Below are 14,294 nucleotides of genomic sequence, written 5' to 3' on the forward strand. Positions count from 1 at the left end.
CTCTGTTCCCCAGTGGGTCAGGGCAGGGATCAGGGCATGTGGGTGGCACAGAGAGGGGGGGGAATCCATCCCCGTGCTCAGCACCACCCCAGGAATGGCTCCCGGCATCACCCAGGGACATGGGGGATGATGGAGACACTACGTACCCTGTGTGTCCAGGATGGAGAGAACCATACTATTCCCCAGCATGTACCCCTAGGGTGAGGGGTCAGGCGGCTGCAGTGGAGTGGGGGGATGCTCAGGTGGAGGGCTCAGCCTCAGCTCATGGAGGTGCCCACTGTCCTCCCTGGGGCTTGTGGTGTGCTCGCCACACTGGCCACAGCTCCTGACTGCCTGGGAAGGTGTCTGCCCTCCCCATCTGCTCCAGCTGGCTCTGGGACACGCTCACCTGCACCAGGGCCATGGTTCAACGGGTGGCCCTGAGCCCTGGGAATGTCCAGCTGGGACCAGTGTTGTCCCAGGCCAGGGCTTCACGGCCACACGGGAAAACAGCTCTGGTGCCAACAGCTCTGAAACAGGCCTGGGGGCAGGGTGACCTCCCACACTCCAGGCACTGGCACCCATCCCAGCACGTCCAGCCCCACTGCTACCCCAGCTGTGTGCCCACAAGCAGCCCCCTGTGCCCCCCATCACAGCCCTGTGGTGCCCTCCAGCTCCACAAGCTGCAGCGAGAGCTGACACAACTCATTACAGCGATAGCCCAAGCACCCCAGGGTGCCTTTTGGCAGCACATTCCCACATACCTGCTTGCGTGGGGCAAGGTAGGTGCCAGCCTTGGCCCGTCACCGCTGCCTGCAGCTGGCAGAAGGCAGCAGGGGGACCTTGCCCTGCCTAGCTACAAGCCATGCAGCTCCTGGCTGCTATAAAGCTCGTAGCCCTGGGGGCAGAGCCATGTCCTCCCAGGATGGCGTTTCTGTGGGCAGTTGCCTGCCTGGCCCTTGCCAGCACCGTCTCAGGTAAGCGCTGCCCGTGAGTGCAGGGAGGTCCTCGGGATGCAGCAGGACTGGGGCACCCCAGGGACGGTGACACAGAGCCACCTGCACCGGCAGCCCCTGGGTGCGAGCCTCGAGCTTTTGGGGTCACCCTTGTGACCCTCTGCCTCTCCCGCAGGCTGCGGGGTGCCTGCCATCAGCCCCTCAGTACACTACAGCGAGAGGATCATCAACGGTCAGAACGCGGTGCCCGGCTCATGGCCCTGGCAGGTGTCCCTGCAGGTATGGCACAATCCCGCTCCCTGGCCAGCGGCAGCGACGGTGCCCTAAGCGCCGCAGTGGCATGGCATGGCAAGCTGGGCACTGGGGTTGGGAACCAGGCAGGCACCAAGGGGACCCACGACACCCTCTGCCTATCCCCAGCTTCGGTGTGGGCTCAGCCTGCCCAGCCTCAACTCTTCCTCCCTCTTTCCTCCTCAGACCCGCTCCGGATCCCACTTCTGCGGCGGCTCCTTGATCAATGAGAACTGGGTCGTCACGGCTGCCCACTGCGAATTCAAGTGAGGAGCGATGCCCTGCCAGCCCACGCTGGTGCCACCCAGCAAGAGCAGGGGGTCGGGGCACGCTGGGCATTGCCAAGCGGCACTTGAGACAGCCCCAAAGGCCAGTACCCGAGGAGCTGAGCAGTTCAGGGCTCCCTCCCTGGCTGTCCCCATGGTGACTTCCCTTGGGGACACACTGCATCATGCCCACAACAGCCCCCAGTGCTGCTCCCGCCCCGGGTGCTGGCTGCCGCATGTCCCCCTGACTCCCTTACCTCTCGCAGCCCATACTCCCACGTTGTCATCCTCGGGCAGTATGACCGCAACTCCAACACAGAGTCCACTCAAGTGAAGACCGTGGTCAGGGTAAGCCGGGCTGACGTGGCCACGGTCCTGCGACAGGACTGCAGCTCTGCACCGCAGCTGCTCAAGGAGGGCAGGGATGAAACGCTACACTATTTCTCGGCAGGCCATCACGAACCCCAACTGGGACCCCTACACGCTCAACAACGACATCACCCTGCTGAAGCTCTCCTCGCCCGCCCAGCTGGGACGCCGTGTGTCCCCCGTCTGCCTCCCCCCTGCCAACCTGGCTCTGCCCACCAACCTCCAGTGCGTCACCACCGGCTGGGGACGCACCAACACCAACTGTACGTACGCTGCCGCCTCAGGGAGGGCTGCAGGCAGCGGCCGTCCTTCCTGGGGGCTCTGCAGGGTCCCGGGGTGCACTGGGGGGTGTGTGGGGGGGTGACACCTCATGTGCACATGGGGAGGGTTGGGCAGTTGAGTCACCCTGTCTGGGCACGTACAAGTGCGCACACACATGTGTTGGTGCAAGCATGGGTGCAAGCACGTGCTTAGGAGGTGGATGGGTGCAAACCCCGGGGATAACTGTGCGCAGGCACAAGCTTGCACTTGCTCAGGGCTGCTTGCACAAGACAATCTCACCCCAGGGAAGGGGTACTTTGGCACGGAGGGGGAAGGTGCTTTGCATGGCAGCACCCATATTTGGGAGCACCAGCACGAGCTTGCCCAGGGTGCCTGTGCACTCCCAAAGGTCCCACGAGACCGGCCGACACCAGGGCGATGTAATGATGCTTCTTTCCTCTAGCCCAAGCCTTGGCAGTGCACCTGCAGCAGGTAACCGTGCCCTTGATCTCCCGGAACCAGTGCATGCAGTACTGGGGCAACCGGATTAGCAGCTCCATGCTCTGTGCCGGCGGGGTCGGTGCCTCCTCCTGCCAGGTAAGGAGCCGAGCTCCACTGCACCACAGGGAGGGTGGAGAAGGAGGAGGACACATAGGGGTCTTGCATCTATGGAGCCAGAGATTTAAGCTATAGGCCCTGGCCGAGTCCAGGGGATCAGCTGGCTGGCGTGGCAGGGACCAGTTTGGAGCACATGCCAGGACCACTAAGGAGGAGGCATCTTCTCCGCAGGGTGACTCTGGTGGACCTCTGGTATACCAGAACGGGAACGTCTGGACCTTGATCGGCATTGTCTCCTGGGGAAACAGCAACTGCAACGTCCGCGTGCCAGCCATCTACACCCGCGTAAGCCAGTTCCGAAACTGGATCGACTATGTTGTTGCTCAGGCATAAAGCCAGTGCCGGATGGATCCCTTCGCTGGGTGCTGCTGCTGGCATGGGGAGCTTGGTAGAGCTGGCAAGGGGCTGAGCTGGAAGGGAGGCACCCCACCTCGTAATAAAGTGTCAGCATTTGCTTGTGCCAAGTGCTGCCTCTGGCTCCTTTCCTCTCGCCATGCAGACCAGGGTGGAAGGCGCATGGGGGAAGCCCGGGGCACCCTGTGGTTGGGTGCTCCTCTCCTGAATCCCAGCACCTCCCAGAGCTGGAGCTCGGTGCCAAGCTGGGATCCGCTGGGGAGGTACAGAAGGCAGCACACAATGCTCAGGCAGAGCGGAGAGCTGGGCTGCAGCTCAAGGACTGCTTCAGGGGGTCTTCAAGCACATAGATCTACACCCTGGCACCAGCCCAGGGACCACCGCAGTGTTGAGGGTGGGTGATGTTACCTCTAATGGCCTTGCCACCAACCCAGGGGCGAGGTCTCCAGCACCAGCTGGTCCCACCAGCATCGGCTCCTCCAGGAAAGGGGTTGTGGGGCTCACCAGGCTCGGCACAAGCGAGCACTTCTTGGCTGGTGATGGAAAGGTGGGTGCTGGTGGGTGCACAGGATCTTAAAAGATGACTGCCTGCAATTTAAAGCTTTAACTTGTGTAACAGCCTGGGAACACAGAGCTGAAAGGGAGAAATGCCAACGGCAGCTCCAGCTCTTGGGGAAGGGGGCAGCTGGAGAACAGCACACTGCTTCACACATGCAGATTTGCCAGGTAACAGAGTGGGAAACTCAAGGCCATACCAAAGGAAAATCTGAAGCTGAAAAAATTCAAGGCCAGGCAACAGGTTTTCAGAAGAAAGCAGTGTTTTCACCCAAACAGGTTCTTGAGACAATGGCAGGTGGAGGAAAAAAAAAAAAAAAAGTCTTGTGTTCACACATGGTCAATGAATTAAAACCTGCCTCCCGGCAGCTCCAAATAGAGCTGCTCATAAGGACGCTGTGGAGAGAAGCAGGATCAGACTGTCCCAACATGAGGTGTGGGGTTTTTTTTCATTACCCATGATGTGAATGTAATGTAAAACCTTTGCTGTGTGAATCACAGCCCCCAAAATGTTGTAATCACTCTCTATCAAGTAGTCACAGAGAAAGCGCGATGCTACACAGAGACGTACCCATGGGAAGGGTTATAGATAACGAGTGGAGGGTAAAGACAAATAGTCTGGCCCATATGCTTGAGTTTAAAAAAAAAAAAAAAAAAAAAAGCGCTGCTCGAATACAGCCCAGGGCTGATAAGTTTTAGTTTGGTTGGATAAAATTTAGCTTCATTTAGTGGTCTGCTCTGCAGAGAACAAGAGCAACTGGAGCAAACTTATAGCAGGGAACTGGGGCTTGCAGAGAAACCTGTGAAGCTGCTGGCTCAGACTCTTTTGCCTTGCAAAGCCTCACCTGGGACATAGGGAAGAAGGGAACCAGGGCTGAGCTCCTTGCAAACCTCCCCTAAGGCCAGCGGTAGCAGCTGCACTCGGGACACACCGGTCTGCCATGACATTTAGAGTGTGCTTTCACTCCATGGTACCTGAAATAAGACCCATCCCATGAAAGCAGAACACTCTGGTTTTGGCTTTAGTTAGCTCCTAAATGACCTTAAAGATAGCTGAACATCAGAGATGTGGAGATGGGCTATATGGGCAGAAGAAACTGGTGGCCACACAGAGCTTCAAACAGGAATTGGTCAACCGCAGCACTATGGGTCACTTGCTCTGTGTGTTCAGGTCACTGTCATCCCTGCCACTCCTGGGACAGGGTCCCTTGCCCCTGAAAAATCACCTCCCTTCCAGGAGAAGGTGGTTCAAAAGGGGTGTGCATTTTTCACTTGATATTACACGTTTTCCTGTGCACCCATAAAAGCTGCTCAGAGTGAAACCGAGAGGTGACGAGTTGCTGTGGGCAAACCAGGGTATTTCTCTGGCCCTGTTTGCTGCCTCGCAGCCAAAGAAAAGTGAACAAAGTGTCCCAAAGTGCCTGTTCAGCCTCCAAACCCTGCCTTCCAGCAAGAGGCTGAGTGCCCGACTCATCCCTGTGGACATCCCAGCCCTGCACGAGGTCTCCCTCAGGCAGCTCCTGGCCTGGCAGCTGTGTTAAAGAAACCAGCAAACTCTTTTACGGGCACTTTGGTACCTTCTTGCTGTGCTCCAAGAACATGTTACAGGGGTGAGCAGTTCCTGGCTTTCGATGCATCATTCACAGCCTGGAAAGCTGGTCATCCCGTGGGTGATCCAAGAGCCAGAAGTAACGACAGCAGAGCAATGGGGTACACAGAATACATTTACATGTTGGCAGACTGAATACACAAAATAAATAATTCTGTACACTCTAATCGTAACATTACAGACTAATTACAACGGTTCAGACCTCATCCTACAGGACAGTCCTTAGTGTAAAGACAGGACTCAAAACGCAAGTCACAGAACTGGATGCTTCTCAAAACAGCCCCGTTAGGAGACTAATGGGACGCGACTGGAGTTACTTCCAAACCGCTCCAACCAAGCACCGGAAATTTGGCGACCAAAAATAACAGCAACTGCCAGAAGACCTCCGGTCCTGAGAGCTTCCCGGGAGGCGTCTTTCCGTAGCGAAAGGCAACAGGAAAATTCACGGCATCTGGGCGTCCACGCAGGAGCCGCTCATTTCTAACACACCTCATTGGGGCCACAGATCTCTTCCACATTCAGCAGACAAACACAGTGCAATGATATTTGCAGCAGCAGCAAGTAGCTTGCCCGTCACACACAAGGGATCTACAGTATTACCATGCAGGGGAGGACAGCAGGAGAAGGAAAAACTGTCATCAGGCAGGCAGAGCTCTCTCCACCACAGGGACACCGAGGGTGGCAGGCACCAAGCTCCATGATGCCGTTGCTACTGCGCATCCCTGCTGCTTCACATTTTTTTTTTTTTTTTTTTTTTTTGGCAAACTTCCTGCACAGTAAGGCACAGCTAACATGCAGGCACCTGCCTCCAGAGCACCCAAGAGCTGCATTCTTAATCCAGGCTGAAAGAGGAGACTGAGTGGTCAAAAAAAGCACCAAAAACCTCCCAAGAGTGGTGTAAGTAACTTGGGACTGGGTATCCAGCACCAAGTGGTACAGGCACTTTGTGATATTTTCTGGGATGAAGCTGAGCTGGTGAGAGGCCGGGACACAACCACCCTCCCTGCAAATCCAAGGGCTCATCTGGAATACACTGCCACCAAAGAACAGTTTGCAACTCCTCCAGAGGGTGCGATCCCCCCCCCCCAAACCTATCTCTGTGTTGCTTTGCGTCATTTAGAAAACTAAATTAAGTCAAACAATTGAGATTTTAATCTAGCCCGCCTCAAACCCTCCGAATCTTTAGTATCATCACTTGAAATAGGAATATGGACCCATGCAGTCTAGTAAGAGGCCTGTAACAGCCATGCCCTAGCTGTCCCCTATGTTGTACAAGATCATCTTGAGCTGAGCCTGCACTGCAGGGTCCTCAAAGGGAGCCTTCTCCCACCTGCAAGACACCGTACAGATGCTTTTACCTTGCTCCAGGACTCACTGTGGCTCCAGCAGAGCCAAATCCAGAGTTGCTGCCCGGTAGCGGAGTTAACCACAATTCCTATTCCAGTTTGTGCATTACATAAAAGTTGACTATATTAGTACTTCAGCCAAACACCCGGGTAGAAAACAGGATTGAGAAATGGAGCAGGGTATAAGAAAGACTGTAAATTACCAGAGCAAAAAACATCTGACCTAAAAGAAGAAAATATCCAAATTCCAAAGAAGTTAAGAGTTTGAGGGCTTATCATTTCCAAAACAAATATGTAACACAGGCCCTACACTGCAGCTGGTTTCCACATCACTACCAAAGCCAGCAGGTCAGAGCCCTTTTGTCTGGACTTACTCTCGTCACAAGGCTATAAAGCTGTCCCTCACATATGGTTGCATGTTTCCAAGAACAACATGGTCCAGGAACTGGCAGGAGCATCTGGATGCTATTACAGTCTCAGTGTTAAACAGCACAGGCTTGTTCTGGAGTGAAGGAAGGGGGGGTTCTACCACCACTGGGTTGACATGTTGGTCTTCAGAAGCTTGAGAAGTGCGAGAAGTAAATCAAAGAGGGACACATAATTGCTGTTTTAGCAAAATGCATAGAAGAATACATTACATACTCAAAAATCTGGATGCAAGCCTGTAGACCACCTAAAGTTGTTTCTGGAAGACCTTTTCACATTCATTTCCCATAAACCTCAAAAAAAAAAAAAAAAAAAAAATCAAGCAATCAACAGGCCATATTCTTTAAAGCCGTAATTCTCTCCCCCAGGAGAGCAGCCAAACTCCCAGGACAAAATGATGGGATTGTTTTACACAGTATTGCTAAGTTCCAAAAGACAAACAACCATAATTCCCTTTACTCCATAAAACTGCATTTCCCTGAAACAGAATACTCTGGGAAGCAACACCCTGAGCTGCTCCATCATGTCTCATGATGGGAGAAAGTCCCAAACCTACCAAGACCAACCTCAGCATCGTTAGGCTTTGTTTTCTCCTAGTGTCCCCTAAGATGTCTCCCCAAGGCAGGGTGCTGGTGAGCATCTCCTTGAGACACTGCAGGGTTTACCGCACACGTCTTTTCCCCAGCATTCAGCACCCTTTCCAGCGGCTGCATGTGGACTCATGCTCATCCCTGTGTGGGCTAAGATGGTGTTCTTCGGCATCAGTATAGGAGAAAACGGTGCCACACTGAGAAGGTTGCTGAACATCTAGGACTGCAGGTTGTGGTCCAAGACCATCATTCAGCACACCAAACCCAGATTCCTCTTTGTAAGAGCATCTCACACTGAAACAGTGGGAAGGCAACTAGAAGAGGGCTGTACTTGGACAAGGACACACTACAGTTTGCCACTAGGTGTCATTCCAACTTCATTTTCATTGCATGAACAAAAGTACGGAAAACAAAAGCACTCTGCGATTTGCACCCCAGCTAATATAGAGACTGCAACTCAGCAATGGTCTGGAACATGTATTTGTTACCTGCGTTCTCCCAGCTAATTCAGTACCAGAGGAAGTCTTCCAAAAAACCCTGTGAGCCAAATTAAGAATCACCATTAAAAGCCAAAGCAGAAGATTTAAAAATTGAAACGGAAGAGCAGAAAAAACATTTCAGAGATTTTAGCTTCTAAAATCCCCAAACAAGACACTCCTGAAAAGTGTAAACTCCTGAGACTTAAGATAAACTGAGATGCACCAGAAGACAGACGATCAAGATAATTCACAGTGAAGAGCTTCTTAGAGGACTGATTGAAGGCACCTGAACTACAGCTCAAAATCACAGCACTTTGCCTGTCCACGCCCCACCCCCACACCAGACCCAGCTGAAAATGTGCCACAATTGCAAGGATAAAAGCACCCAAGGAATTGTTCTTAAGATGGACCTTGCAACATAGCATTTGGACCATCACAGTTTTCCAGACAGAGTGAAAACAGAAAGATCACCAAGGACTTCAAGGGACACCTGGACACAGCTCCACTCCTCTCCCCTCTGCCCACACATGTTATTGTCTGGGTATAAGAGTTCCTGCAAATACTGAATTTAGAAAAAGAAGAGGGATTAAGCCAAGAGTGTTCTAATCAAATGATGGAAGGAAAGCCCGTAAAGATTTTCTCCATGTTTACATTGATTTTTCCATGCAAACAAGAAAACATTGCATTTGTGAAGAGAATTAGAGTTCTTTTTCTGGAAAAGCCAAAGCCCCTTATGGGATGGACTTGGTCCTCTTTGGTGCAATTCCCTAGTAACGGGATGCCTGAGGACCACAAGCATCTCCATACAAGGAGGCAGGTTGCAGCTATCCAGTATTGCTCACGTATGTGAAGGATCTTCCCTTCTGCCCATTCACCTCCCGGTCGTAGTGTATCATCACAGAAAACTGATACTGTCAGGAACCTATATAGCAACATCTTGCTTCCCAAAACATATTCCACCCTAAACTCACCATGACCGACATCACTCTGAACTTTTCCTGGTGAAAACCCAATTGCTGAAAAGAGCAACAAAGCAAAAATTGTCACACATGAGAAGATTCTTGTTCTGCTTTGTGAAGGTGAAGAAACAAGCCTGGTCAGACCAGAGCTCAACATCTTGACCTCCTCTCCACTTCCATTTCTCTCCCATGAGGGAAAGCATGAAGGAACAGCACGGGTAGACATCTGCACAACGCCTGTGCATTTTGATGGTCAAGTGGTTAAAGGGAAGGGTCTCAGGTTCTAGAGGTCTTGGCTTAGTTAATCAGTTTGACCTCCTTGTATAGGCAAAATACCTATTTTAAGGATAAACATGCAAGGTAATCTGGGGAGGGCCACGAAAGCACCCAGGAGGTAAAAGAAATCGCAGTGCCTGGGTGTGATGCTCCGAACATGCAGAATACTCTTATGAATAACGGCTCAAAATCAGAAGCCCTCTGAGAGAGCATCCTGCCATCTCTTAACGTACAGGGTAAGAACAATTTTCCAGTTGATACTTGTCTTAGAGTGGTTGCTGCTTTTGGAGAGCTGTTTGCAGTAATATGAGGGGCACTGAATTCTTTATGAAGCAAAATGTGGCAAGCTGCCTGTCGTGTCAGAAATCAGAAATTACATCTAGTTTATAGTTCATGGTAACGAACCAGGGAAAACTACATGAGAAGGTAAAGGAAGCTGAAGAAACTTTTTTTTTTTTTGCAGTCCACAGAGTTGAAAAAAACCCCAATTTTTGGTAATCCTGTGGTATCCGTTAATGCTGATGGAAGAAAGACTGTGTATGATATGGTAGGATGTCCACTCAGAGAAAGGGCAGCCTGCAAAGGATCCAGAGTTTTCAAAACTATATGCAAAACCATGCAAAGGATTTAGAATTCACCCCTGCTACACATACTGGCTGTCCTCAGGTTTCCTCCAGCCTATTCCCCATCGCAGGCTTGGGCACACAGAGCTGTGTGCCCATCCCATCTTTGGGGTGGGAAGCACATCCCTAGAAATTCCCTTTTTTTTCTCCTTAGCACAGAAAACTCAGTCTTCTCCCACCAAAGCTGTGCTGCTTTGCTGTTTGCTGACCAAGGGGAGCTGCAGCCAGTGGAGTTAGAGCTCCCTGGAGATGTGAACGACCACTTAAAACCTTGCTGACGCTAAAACACAGCAGCACAGACATCAATCTTGCACAGAAAGGCCATGCTCGCCAGACCCTTGAACTTGCATAGCCTGCACCTCCAGCCCAGAGCTAAGCAAGCACTTCCCAAGCGTACAGTATGAAGCAAACCGTATGGCTTTGTATGAAAAGCTTCAAAAACCAGCATTCACCTTCACTGCAGATCTTGTCTCTGCTATCACAAGAAGATGAATTCACCCCGAGACTGTGCCAACAGCCCCGCTCTGCTGCTCTGACTAGTTTGGAAGATATCTCACCAGGCTTGCACAAAGCTCAGTTCTACAGCACCCATCTTCCCCAAGACGTCCCTTCACAAGAGGCCCCCACATCACCCACATCATATCCAGTACAAGGAAACCTGACAGGCAGCTTTTTCCTGTTGGATTTAAGTCACACCTAACAGCTCTAAGGTGTTTGTGCAACATCTCCAGTGATAATCACTGCTGACACTCCAGGATCAGACCTCCACTACTCAAGCCCCTACCCTTATGCTATGGAGCCATTCGTGGCCATCCCAACAGCTCCCACCACCACTTCACTGTCCCAGAGAAGGGATGGCAGTACTGGGGCAGAACAGGCATGCAAAGCAGGGAAGCCCCGAAAAATCTGCAGACAGGGAGCAATACCTGGAACCACCAAAGTTTTGGTAAAGTGACATGGTCAGTAACACTACTCTGAAGGGTGCAAGACATCTAACAGGTCACAGACATGACAGGGCCATATCACAGCAAGAACAACAAACCCTGCATGGTAGGCACTGGTCTTGCAGCAAACAGGGGAAGGATAATTCAAGCGGGACAGCAAGGAACCCCCAAAAAAACCTGCCTTACTAAAGATATCTCTTGCGTACTGTGAAGTTCCTGCAGGACAATGATCCTCTTCCCACCCCTCCATCAGGAGCGCCCACCCAGTCTGGATCAAAGGAACTCGGACTCCAGCTCTGGGCTCGCAACACTTCAGCCTGGTTGCCAATTTGCATGGCAGATCTCATACAGCTTGAGTAAACCCTTGTCGTCATCAGGCGGACGGCAGCCCTTGGGGGAAACCTCGCAGCTTCCCAGCCGTCACGGAAAACTGCTGTCTGGCATCTCTTTGGCGAGGAGCTGGTGGGCAGCACGCCAGTGAGTCAGAGCTATCCTACTTCCATCTGCATGTGACTCATACCAGCTTCACTGCAAAGGCACCACAGAGTGACTAAACCAGCTCAAAATTTGTGTATACATAATTTTTAAATACATATACACACCCACCCATGTATGTGCATACACATACATGCATGTACATACACATAAAGTGATTTTTTGTTCATATGCAAGTGACAGAAATTTAACACTTTGGTATTAATAAATAACTATGAACAACCAAGCTCCTGGGCTACAGAAAGAGCTCTTCTCCCCACGTGGCTCCTTAATTTGTGTATTACTTGAGGGTCTGAGCTGTGCTCTGAGCCCACAAGGGCTCCCCCATTTCCTGAATGAGTCCCCGTGGCACAGCTTGCGGGGTGGGATGGCCACCACGAGGTTTCCTTTCCTCCGCACAGGGCGGGGGACACCTCCTCATGGATGAGGGGGACACCTGGAGGGAGGGAGGGAGGAACCTGAATGTTTCTCGCTGAGTGAGTGCACAGCAAAGGGTACTGCACAGCTACACTGCAGAGAAGACATCTGGAAAGACGCCTGGCAGGTCCCAGCCCAGTGCTCAGCCAGTGTACTGCTGCTGGTAGCGCAGGTTGAGCTCTCGCAGCTCCCGTTCCCGAACCCGCCGTGATTTGTTAGATTTGGTGGAGCGGCTGGAACGGGTGGACTGTGCAGACTTGGTGCTCTGGCAGCGGGAAGACGCCCTCTTGAGAAGGTTTTGCGAGATGGAACGGTGCAGGTTCTTCATGGAGGAAGAGGCTGCCATGCTGACCACCCATGGGTGCTTCAGGGCCTGAAGGGCTGTCATCCTGTCACTGGGGTCCACTGTGAGTAGACGATCGATGAAATCCTTGGCCAGGTTGGACACACTGGGCCAGGGCTGAAATACAAAAGAGATGATTAGAACGAAACATCCTGGCATAGCTTTGCTGATTAATTCCTCCCATCCCCAAAAGGTGCTTCGGGGCATTCTGCTGCTTCCATTCTCTCTTTCATCCTCAAATCTTCCAAGTTGTAACCAACAGTATCTGCCTGAGGAGAATGAGGCACAATTACTTCAAGAGACTGTTAGGGGGAGAGGCTGAATTAGTGGGAAATGTCTATACATACGTAAGTGTGGCACAGATCCCTCCAGCAGCTGGGCTCAGACACTCAGCCTGCCCAGTAGCTGACCCTGGATCCCAGTCTTCCCAGCTGCTAGCACCTAGGCACAGCAAGCCCCAAGGCTGCAGACCCTACTCCAGTTGTGGCACAGACCCCCATGGACCCCTTGCACATGCAGTCTGTTTGGCAACTGGCCTCGGATCTTCACTCCTTCCAGGTGCCTCACCCCTGCAGACACCTACACACGTGTGTGCACACACACAAGCGGTCTTGGTCAACCCCCAGCCTCAACTGTCTCTCCAGCAGCTGGCTGGGACTTCCCTGGTCCCTCTGGTACTGCACTTACTCCAGTTGCTGCACCAGACAGACACGGGCTCCCAGACCTACGTCCCGCTCCAGCTGCTGGCCCTGAGGCCTCCCACCTCATCTCCTCATGTCATCTTCCAAAATCATACAACTATTACAAAAAGAACAGTAACTGTATCCCACTGAACACCCTCCTCAATCCAAGTCCTTTGTATCCAATGAAGACATTACTGCTTGAATGCAAGCCATATTGCTCAGAGAGCACAAATCCTGACACCAGACCCCTGGTTCTCTTCTAAGCCTTCATCTTAAGGTGCACATCTAGCGAGCAAGCACTGACCTCTGCATCAATCCTGAAACCAAGACTAAGGAGATTTTTCTGCCATGGTACTCAGTCTCACTCCCACGTGGAAACCTAGGAGATGTTGCTACTGGTCAACCCTGGAACAGCCAACTCAGCCTGGCTGGAAACAAGCCCATAAAACATTCTAACAATATATAAATGTCAGATATAAGGAATTTTCAGGAATGCTTACCAAGGAAAGAGGAAGGAAATTTTTTACAAAATACTAGTTTTACCAAGTCCAAAATAATTAATTAGTCCTATAATAAATGCCTCCTATATCCCCCAGTACACCAAAGTATAGCCATAACAACTTATGAGACAAATACCTACAGCCATGCATGCTGGAATTGTTTCATTTCTGACAAAATACCATATTTGCACTAATGTGAGAAGTGAGAACACTTCCTTTAGCATGACGTGAAGGTTGGGCTGTGGACAAAGCTAGGAAGAAAACTGTGGCAAAATCTACTGTAAGAGTGGAGAAGGCCATAGGGCTAGCATAAAAAAACCAAGTGTCAAATGGACCCAGGCAAGAGCAGGTTTCTGCAATCACTGGGTGTTGTGTGGGTCTCACCCCTCCTGAAACCACCAATACCGAATTTTTCAAGTATGTGGAGAACACATCCCAAGCGGCATTAAAAAAAGCCTGAGCAGATTCATGCAATGAAGTGAAGATTTCAACAGAATAATTAAGGTCAGGTACAAACACATACGTGTAACTGAGTGGAAACAGCATGTGTGGTTAAAAAAGAAAAAGGCTGCTATTTTGTGTCTTTCATTCCTGTCTTCGTTTGATGAGGAAGAAAAGAACCCAGCTATTTCAAAATCCGGGGTCCACCAACTGTACAGTCAGATATAATGCCCTTTTCTTGAGTAAAAGGGCTAAAAAAGGTATGTCCTGATTTTTTTGAAGTCTGCAATTTTATTGCTACTGAAAGCAATTTTCTCTTTCAAAAGACTCAAAGGCACCGGCAAGAGAGCTAATCCACAGGAGGATTTTATAATGAAAGCCAGGATGCTCTCAGAGTTACTGCACTGCTCCTGGCCCCGGAGCAGGGACAGTCAGTGGCATGGCCGGGAAAGATGAACTCACGCTCTAGCAAAGGAACCGGCTGCTAGGATGATCAGGGTACAGAAAGTCTTAT

The 14,294-nt window shown here is 51.3% G+C and overlaps 2 protein-coding genes across 5 annotated transcripts in view; one reads left to right on the forward strand and one right to left on the reverse strand.

Moving 5' to 3' along the window:
- Positions 1-91: 91 nt before the first annotated feature.
- On the forward strand, positions 92-3,500 carry CTRL (chymotrypsin like). Of its 2 annotated transcripts, XM_030026745.2 has the most exons (7): positions 92-956; positions 1,111-1,214; positions 1,413-1,492; positions 1,759-1,840; positions 1,944-2,124; positions 2,586-2,719; positions 2,912-3,500. In XM_030026745.2, the coding sequence occupies exons 1-7, from the start codon at positions 845-847 to the stop codon at positions 3,071-3,073; spliced, it is 855 nt and encodes a 284-aa protein (XP_029882605.1). In that variant the 5' UTR covers positions 92-844; the 3' UTR covers positions 3,074-3,500. The 2 variants fall into 2 exon arrangements, with proteins under 2 accessions (XP_029882605.1, XP_040982203.1); XM_041126269.1 differs by lacking the exons at positions 2,586-2,719; positions 2,912-3,500 and having other exon boundaries at positions 1,759-2,416.
- Positions 3,501-5,360: 1,860 nt separating this feature from the next.
- PSKH1 (protein serine kinase H1) overlaps positions 5,361-14,294 on the reverse strand; it is a 47,096-nt gene continuing 38,162 nt past the window's right edge. For all 3 annotated transcript variants that reach the window (XM_030025496.2, XM_030025494.2, XM_030025495.2), the window contains exon 4: positions 5,361-12,273. In XM_030025496.2, coding sequence (XP_029881356.1) covers positions 11,956-12,273 — 318 coding nt within the window. In that variant the 3' untranslated portion in view covers positions 5,361-11,955. The remainder of the gene's footprint in view (positions 12,274-14,294) is intronic.

Source organism: Aquila chrysaetos, chromosome 9 (genome assembly GCF_900496995.4).
Source record: "Aquila chrysaetos chrysaetos chromosome 9, bAquChr1.4, whole genome shotgun sequence".
Lineage (NCBI taxonomy): Eukaryota > Metazoa > Chordata > Aves > Accipitriformes > Accipitridae > Aquila > Aquila chrysaetos.

Excerpts from the sequence above, each read along its gene's own strand:
- CTRL (XM_041126269.1), top strand. The coding sequence starts at position 845 with ATGCAGCTCCTGGCTGCTATAAAGCTCGTAGCCCTGGGGGCAGAGCCA. Across the intron at positions 957-1,110 it reads CCTTGCCAGCACCGTCTCAG|GCTGCGGGGTGCCTGCCATC; the intron begins GTAAGCGCTGCC and ends CCTCTCCCGCAG. Across the intron at positions 1,215-1,412 it reads CCTGGCAGGTGTCCCTGCAG|ACCCGCTCCGGATCCCACTT; the intron begins GTATGGCACAAT and ends TTTCCTCCTCAG.